General features: G+C 42.2%; 1 protein-coding gene across 1 annotated transcript in view; it reads right to left on the bottom strand.

The window, feature by feature from the left end:
• The window catches only part of LOC145399059 (SET domain-containing protein SmydA-8-like), a 59,354-nt gene extending 52,049 nt beyond the window's left edge, over positions 1-7,305 (bottom strand). Inside the window, exon 1 of the mRNA XM_080271802.1 lies at positions 6,817-7,305. Coding sequence (XP_080127928.1) covers positions 6,817-6,986 — 170 coding nt within the window. The 5' untranslated portion in view covers positions 6,987-7,305. The remainder of the gene's footprint in view (positions 1-6,816) is intronic.
• Positions 7,306-9,321: the final 2,016 nt, after the last annotated feature.

Here is a 9,321-nt window from a genome sequence, read left to right as displayed (position 1 = left end):
ACCCAATCTTATGTATTTGGACCAAACATAACCTATTTTATTCTACCCTAACCAGTTTTATACTTTCCTAAGCAAACCCTTACGTCAGCACAGAAGGTACCAGGTAAGGTAGTTTCCTTGTTTATTGGTGGAGCCAGTTCATACTTGACAACACATTTCTGGACACCTTTACAAAGCTACTTAATCACTTCAAGGGAAGGTAAAAACAAATTTATTCATTTTTAAGAGGTGGTCCTATACCTCCTTATTGATTACTGATAGATATAAATATTACGTGTATATATACTGGGTGTCCCGGGAGGAACCGGCATAACTTTGGGAAATGATATATGAGGTCATTCGAAGCACAAAATGTTTTGTCATCATGTGTCCAAATCTCAACTGTTTGGCGGCTACGGTTACCGATAACCTGATGGGCGAATTACAAGGAAAACCATTTTCACTTATAAGGTTATTGTGGCCCGCCTTATAAGGCAGAGCGATAATGTTTTTGCCTGCCTCAGTGTGCCTGTCGGTGTGTGTGTGTGTGTGTGTGTGTGTGTTCCCATTATATCTGATGAACGGCTTGAGCAATCAACGTGAAACCTTCAGGGTATCAAGATATGACGTAAATCTTGGCCGAATTCGAAAATGGGCCTTCGGGGTCAACGTCAACGTCACCAAAATTGCTGCTAAAGGTCAACTAGTTTTTATTGCTCGCCTTTAGCATCATTATATCTCATGAGCGGCTTGAGCTATCAACATGAAAACCTTCACGGTTCGCTCTCGCTCCACTCACATGCAAACAACGGTCATCCATAAGATATTTTGAGCAGAGCGGGACTACACCGTTACAGGGGCAGTCTGTGCCTATTATTAGTCTACTAATACCAAGTCTTCACTTTCCCTCAGGGCGCAGGGAGACGTGGCTTGTGTGACGTCAGTTGACAAGTAACAGAAAATGTATAAAAGGGCAGACTCAAATTAAACATTTATAATAAGGGAAAACGAAAAAGGGGAAGAAGTGCAGACTCGTTTAACCATATAACATAGCAGTAGGTTCCCTCACACCCCCATACCTTCCCTCACATATTTCAGTCCCTTCCCTCACTTCGGACTGAAAATGTGTCATGATCTGGAGAGTGTAGCGTACACCCACTCACCACCACGTCAGGCGTCAACTCGCCGTCAACTGAACTTGCGTTTCGTCAGTCGTCACTCGAGCAAGCTGACGTCACTCCGATGCTCCGCCCCCTGCGCCAGCTTGGACCCATTTTAGATGGAAGTGATCCGACTTGGTATTAGTAGACTTAGGTCTGTGCATTACCCATTACCCAACGGTGAACGGTCTTGGTCAGGGTTGCCAGACTGGGCGAAAAGTAGCGGATTGGGCTACTTTTGGAGGGTGTTTGCTACCAAAAATTATAATTGGGCTCTTTGTTAGGTGATTGGGCTAATTTCCTACTATAGCATGTATTTTGTTATTTAACATTTTCGAGACCAATCTTGAGAGATTTTGAAAATGTGAATTTGCTTTTTCAAAAGGAAGAAGCAGGTCACGGTAGTCTTATTTCTGAACTGGAAAATTTTACTTTATCAATACAGTACTCAGACGAGTCCTATATCCTGACAGTGTGAAGCTTGAAGTGGATATGGGTTTCACTTCAATTTTCCTTCTTCTTTAAAGAGTTGACTTTGGCCATGAATAATCTGTCCTTTCTGCCAGCAAGAGAAAGGATAATATAATTTCTGAAGGAGACTTAGTGACTTAAGTCTCGATGCCACAAAGTCCTTATTAGAGCATATAAGGAATTACTTGCTCGCATGCCAGAAAATGTTGAAACTTTAAAGAAAGTAAAGAACCTGTCACTAATGTTTGTCTAAGTCACACACGACCTTCATTCTCAAAGCTGCCACTTGAACTAGCAGATCAATAAAAGTGAACATGTGAGCTAGTGGCATAAGATTATGTATCAGCAACTGGATCATCATTTTAGGCAAAAGCAATCACAGTGAAAAATGCTGGAGAACTAGTAATAAAAGATCTCGCAGAATTTGCACTAAGGGCATACAGCATCCCAATAAATAATGCCTTGGTTGAAAGGGTATTTTCACGAGGCACTACTTCCTTAGCCTTTATCATTATTTTTCTGTGCCTGCCCTCCTCTCTTCCTATTTCTCCCATCTTTCCTGTCACTTCTTATTGCTTTTCTTTCCTTTACAGGTGGCTTTACATTGAGTGACAAGCCAAATGGTTTCCTGTAAGCCAAGAAACCATTTACAACGTTGGGTGGTAACCATATAACCAAACCATACGTGCTCCCTATGTGTCAACAAGTGGGTTGGTGGAGGGTTAGTGCCCCTCCCAGTAAAACGAATAACTCAAGAGTCAAATGGCCACCCCTTAAGGGATTATGGCGTCTGGCAATAGATAGATAGACAGACATCAGTTAAAACTAAGTTGAGGAACAAAATGGGGTTAGAGCTCTTAACATCAATTTTAAGAATAAAAACAAGCCTTGAACTTAATGGAACCTGCTGCACATCATTTGAACCTACAAAGTCCATGCTAAACTATTTTTAGTCTATAGGCTAGAAATGATGAATTGGATAAAGAAGAGGAAAACCTATTGGACAACATAAATTTGTAAATACAGTGATATGAAAAAAAAAAAAAAATCTTTTTAGTTCAGATAATCCAAAAAGGAGTACATTAATTTAAAGATTACGGTAATTATTTTAGTTCATACAAGAAGGGTCCAGAAAGTGCTGTTATTTTACTTATCAGGAAGAAGACACCAAGAGGACAAGAGGAACAACACATTAGTGGTACGTTGAAGTATTAATACATTTTGTTTCTAAATTATTATAAAGCAGCATTCGTACAATATATTTTGTTTTTTTATTGGGCTACTATTTGTTGCGATCAGCTACTTTTGAGGTTTGATTGTGCTACTTTTGGTCACAAGAATCTGGCAACCCTGGTCTTGGTTCAGTCTCACCCCGATCAGAGGTGGGAGGCTGTCTCTCCATCCTTCCCTTACATATTTTCCTTTGCGATGAGCCCAATGAAACCAACCATGTGGGATTATGATGACGGTAAGATTATTTAAAGAAAATATTATTGTTGTGGATTTAGAATAACAGTTATTATTAAATAAGCTAAGTCCATACAGTTATTTGTAGAACTTTGTTGAAATGTAACAATATCCACTCACTTTCATATGAATTATTTATAAAATTAGTGAAAGCCAAGAGCGACTTGTATGCCATGGGTTCTCTTAGTTACAACATGGGAGCAGAGCTAGAGCAGAGCGGTAGCGTGCATTCCGCATAACAGCGGAGCGAGAGTGGAGTGCTAATGTGCATCAGACCTACAGTAAGTGTACCGGAAGAGTAAAAAATACGTCCCCGGGACACCTTGTATGTGTGTGTGTGTGTGTATATATATATATATATATATATATATATACACACACACACACACACGAGGTGCTACCCAAAAGTTCCAGTAATTTGAAGAGAGGGTGCCAACCATTTGCAGTTTTGTCTTCTGCCGCTGGGAGAAGTCAGCAGCACCCCTTGCACGTCAGTGTGACCCGGCCGCGTCTGTGAGCAGACGTGTTGTTGGGCTATACGCTTACTAGTGTAACGTAATGTGTAAGTGTTTTGGCGGTTTTGAAATGGCGAACCTCAAGGAACAAAGAACCTGCATCAAGTTCTACTTCAAGATCAACAAGACGGCTGCAGAAACTTACCGGTTGCTTCAGCAAGCCTTTGGAGACAATACCATTTCCAAAAGCAGAATATTTTCGGGTACAAGTGGTACAAGGAAGGACGAACGTCCGTCGAGGACGATGACCGTTCTGGACGTCCGTCAATGGCAACGACACCAGAAAACGTCGGAAATGTTCGTCAGGCTATCCTTGTAAATTGTAGACGAACTATCCATGATGCTTGTGATATCGTTGGACTGTCGTACGTGAGCATGCAATGCATTTTGTTGGACATGTTGGGCATGAGATGCATCGCTGCAAAATTTTTGCCAAGACTGCTAAGTGACGAGCAGAAGGCACATCGCATTGCAGTTTGCAGGGAGCTCAAGAATCAGTTGAGAGATGACGCCACTTTCATCTCCAAGGTCATAACTGGTGATGAATCATGGGTTTATGGTTATGACCCGGAGACAAAGCAGCAGTAATCGCGATGGAAGTCTCCCAATTCACCGAGGCCACAGAAAACGCTTCAAGTTCTCAGCAATGTCAAGCTGATGTTGATCGTTTTCTTCTATATCCAAGGGATTGTTCACAAGGAATTCGTCCCACGTCAATCTGTCAGTGAAAAGTTTTGCTGTGAAATTTTGCAGAGTCTGAGGGAGAACATCCACTGCTAATGTCCAGAACCGTGGAAGAACAAGGACTGGGTCCTGCATCATGACAGGGCCCCCACCCACACATCAATAATTGCTGTCCGGCAGTTCCTGGCTTCCACTAACACGGTAGTCATTCTTCACCCACCCTATTCGCCTGACCTTGCCCCCTGTGACTTTTTCTTGTTTCCCAAGCTGAAATTAAGACTGAAAGGGCGTCGATTTGACTCTCGATTGAGGAGATCCAGACAGAATCGCAGGAGGTGCTTAAGACCATCACGCCTGAAGCCTTCCAGAGATGCATGGACTGGTGGAAAAAACGCTGGGACCACTGTATACATGCCCAAGGGGACTACTTCGAAGGCGACAGTGAGAACTAGCAGGTAAGGTAACTTATTTTCCTACAGTATTCAAATTACTGGAGCTGTTGGGTAGCATCTTGCATAAACATACATATTTAAATATATATATATATATATATATATATATATATATATATATATATATATATATATATATACTCATACTAGCAGGAGTACCCAGCGTTGCTGGGCCAAAAAGGCAAACACTCTAATCCTATTTGTTCTAGTTCAGTCTTTCTACTCCAGAAAGACCATGTACCACTTATGCTTTTGAAGAGGGATTATAAGTGGTCCAGAAACTTTGTATTTCAGCTCTTTCAGACTAACGCACAGTATTTGTGTGCACTAGTTTACTATTACTGGTGACCTCAAATGACCTCGACCAGTGACCTCAAATGACCTCGGAGGCCAACCTCACATAGCCTATGTCTGAACTGGAGGTCATATGAGTCTCCATGGCAAAAAATGGACTGCTGTGTTCAGTCGTTCGAGCGTGTATTACCTGTGACCTCAAATGACCTCCGACCAGTGACCTCAAATGACCTCAGAGGTCAATCTCACATGGCCTATGTCCGAACTGGAGGTCATGTGGGTCTTCATGCCAAAAATTGGGCTGCAGGAGTGCCCGGCGTTGCCCGGGCCAAAAAGGCGAACACACTACCGGTGACCTCAAATGACCCAGATCTGAATTTTGACCCACTTAAAACCATCCTTGGGTCACCCTGACTCAGTATATATATGGGGGTCTCTGGCCCTTGGTTAGGGCGTGATTGAAGGATAAACAAACAATGCAGCTTATATATATATATATATATATATATATATATCTATATATATATATATATATATATATATATATATATATATATATATATATGTGTGTGTGTGTGTGTGTGTGTGTGTGTGTGTGTGTGTGTGTGTATTTACCTATTTGTAGTATACAGGAATTGAGCAATGCTCGTGTTGTCCTGTGTGTGTGTGTGTGTGTGTGTGTGTGTGTGTGTGTGTGTGTGCAATCTATATATGTAAAAGGGCTCCGTCGTTTGTTTATCCTTCAGTCACGCCCAAACCAAGGGCCAAAGACCCCAGACCTATATATATATTCTGAATCAGGGTGACCCAAGGATGGTTTTATGGGGGTCAAAACTCACATCCGGGTCATCTGAGGTCACCGGTAGAGTGTTCGCCTTTTTGGCCTGGGCAACGCCGGGCACCCCTGCAGCCCAATTATTGGCATGGCGACTCACATGACCTCCAGTTCGGATACAGGCTATGTGAGGTTGACCGCGGTCATTTGAGGTCACCGGTCGAAGGTCATCTGAGGTCACCCATAATACACGCTCGAACGACTGGACCCACCAGCCCAATTTTTGGCATGGACACTCACATGACCTCCAGTTCGGACATAAGCTAAGTGAACTTGACCGAGGCCATTTTAGGTCACCAGTCGGAGGTCATTTGAGGTCACTGGTAATAGTAAACAAGTGCGCACAAATACTGTGCGTTAGTCTGCGAAAGCTGACCTCTTCAAAAACATAAGAGGTAGGCCTATATGGTCCTTCTGGAGTTTAAAGATTGTACCAGAACAAATAGGATTAGAGAGTTCGCCTTTTTGGTCCGGGCAATGACAGGTACCCCTGCTAGCCATTAATATTATAATGCATCCCGATTGCAGTTTCCATTGACAAAAACTCATCTTGACGCCTCGTATATAACAATCACTGACGCAGCCGGAAGGGGGAGGAGTGGCGAAGGACTCGGCCCTCCCCGCACCCAAACAAAACATGCTGAACGGGAAGGTAGTTATTTAGTCATTTATATAAATCGTTGTTTATTCTATTCAAGTACAAGTGACGGTTTCCTGGTTGCTTCCATTAGTATTTAACACAAGGCACATTTTTTATTCATCTAGCCTATATATTATTACAGCACTTTGTAATTTGCTTTATGTCAAGAACTGACAACCAAAATTCAGCCCCACCCCACCCCACCCCCGTAACAAAATCCTGGCAGCGCTTCTTTGCACTGTATAAGTGGAACTCGTATCATTGTTTTTCTGAAAGATAATTTGTAAACAAAGTGGGTTCCTGCAACCATTTCACCAACCTTCCGTAGGTGGGATGGACCTGGACGACGTAAGGTTTACATCTGGCCTTGTGAGTCTTCCAGTCCTGCTTCTGGCACTCCCTGCAGCAGTAGAAAACAGCACGGCACGACGAGCAGAACTGCCGCGCCGGTTTGCTGCACACCTCACAGCTGCCCTGGCTCTCTGGCATACTTCTGTGATGTGGAGGTTATTTTTCAACTGTTTTGCTATTGTTCCATTTTTCTGACGTAGTTTGTCTGCAATATCTATGTCGAAATCCTTTCCCTTCGTCTCTAGGGGAGTAACAATGAATATCAAATAACCTCAAGAGCACACTTGCTTTTCAACACTTGAGCTTCCTACGTCACACACACTGCCAGCGATCAATTCACTGGCATTTCAGAGAACATAAAATGACGAGTAGGGTAACTTTTATACCGTGGTCATTACACCGTGAGAGATGAGTGGTGGTAGTGAGGGTATGTATGCACCGGGGAGTCCGCGATCTGGTCACACACTCTGGGCTGAGAATAGGCACTGGCAGGTTGAGAAGCGGGCACGTGTGAGAGGGGAACCTGCGCGCGCAATGTTTATCATTGCCTCATATTCTCATTTTGCCTCTTCTTGTTTATTGCGTGTTCTTATTACTCCTCTTATCCCATCTGCCTAGCTATCTATGCACATTATTTTCCTCTCTCTGCTTCTGTGTTTATTTCTCATTCTTTCCTCTCATCTTTTAACAATATTTTGCTTCTTATTGTTTATTTTTCAATCTTTCCTTTCACCACCCTTATCATATATCTCCTATTACTTTTTTCTGCTTTCTGCCGCTTCTTACTTCTTGTTCTTCTTTCTCCTTTCCTCCTTTCTTCATACTCCTTCTCTCATGTCTTTTCATGTTCTTTTCTCATTCTCATCTCTCCTTCCTTTTTTTCTTTCTCTTCTACTTCCATCCATTTATTCTAATTAATGCACTTCCTCTTTTTCAATTCTCATCTATAATTTTTCTCACCATTCTGCTTCCGCTGTATTCTTCCTCTTGCCTTTCCATGTTAATACACCTTCCCTATCTTAGCTTTCATCCCTCCTCACCTCCACTGTATTCTCTATTTTGTCTCACCGCTTCTATTTGATACCTTTTTTTTTTTTCCATTTCTTCTCATATTTTTGTTTTCACGATATATATTTCAGCTTTGCCTCGTTTCATGATCTCTGTTCTTCACTGATATTCTCTCCCTTCCAACTCCACTATTCTGCTCTTAGATTCACAAAACAGATGTACCCTACTTCATAACAAACAGAGGCCAAGGGACCAGTTGCTGTTTACTTGGTTCGCTGCCATTTCTTTGTACACTCCTTGTCCTGCGTCATTATTACTCCCTCCGTTGTACGTAGCAGCTCACTTCGCCTTTATACTTGTTTTATTTCTGCTTCTGCTGTTTCTCATCTTTAACTTACTCCGATGACGTATTATTCATTTTAACGTTGCTTCCTTTAGATTTTATTTGACTTACGAGAAAATTTTCGAGCTGTCAGGATACGGCTTTCAATAGCCCCATTCACCATTAGAATTCTCTCCTAAAGTGACTATAATCGTGCAAAGGTAGTAAGAATAAATAAAAAAAAATGCGTCTCCGTTTTCCGTTTCTCAGGTTTCTCTTTCACCATTCCTGTGTCTGCCTCTTATTTTCATTTCATACTTTCCTCTATGCCGTCCATCATGTTACTCAAACCTGTTCTCCCACAACTCTCTCTCTCTCTCTCTCTCTCTCTCATTTCCTCTTCTTCTTTTTCCACTTTCCACTTTCTCTCCTCCTCCTCCTCCTCCTCCTCCTCCAAACCTGTTTCTTATTCTCTGGCTGTTTTGTCTTTGTTTTCTGTTGTTTATTTTACTCATTTGGCGAGTTTTGTCTTTCGTTGCTTCACTTTCTCTTGTTTTTTCTCGCCACGTGTACAAGCGAGACAGAAAGAAGGGGAAGAGGCAGGAAAAATGGATAATGAATGAAGTGACAGAGAAAAAAACGAGAGACAGACGGACAGACAGAGACAGAGATATAGACAGAGGGGGATAAGTAGTAGCTGTGGTAGGAGAGAGAGAGAGAGAGAGGTGGGGGGAGGAGACAACCTTGGCATCTCTCAAGTGTACATCGAACAATTAAAAATCACCTTACACTCTCTCTCTCTCTCTCTCTCTCTCTCTCTCTCTCTCTCTCTCTCTCTCTCTCTCTCTCTCGCGTGATTAAACAGGTCACACACACGCACATTCAGTATAGAATACAGATGCACACAATCGAACTCATACAGCACACACACACACACACACACACACACACACACACACCACTCGTCCAACAAAATATCACACAGCAGTAAACTCCCGTACACACAAGCATACAAACACACATAAACAAACATGAAGGCAATTTACTAATTTACTTACACATACACGTAGATAAGAAAACAATCATATGTATGTACACACACACACACACACACACACACACACACACACACACACACACACT

Source organism: Coenobita brevimanus, chromosome 47 (assembly GCF_032717465.1).
Source record: "Coenobita brevimanus isolate Jiangsu-jjx chromosome 47, ASM3271746v2, whole genome shotgun sequence".
NCBI classification, from domain to species: Eukaryota; Metazoa; Arthropoda; class Malacostraca; order Decapoda; family Coenobitidae; genus Coenobita; species Coenobita brevimanus.
Note: the sequence above shows the minus strand (reverse complement) of the source record. Positions and strands in the feature narration are given on the sequence as shown.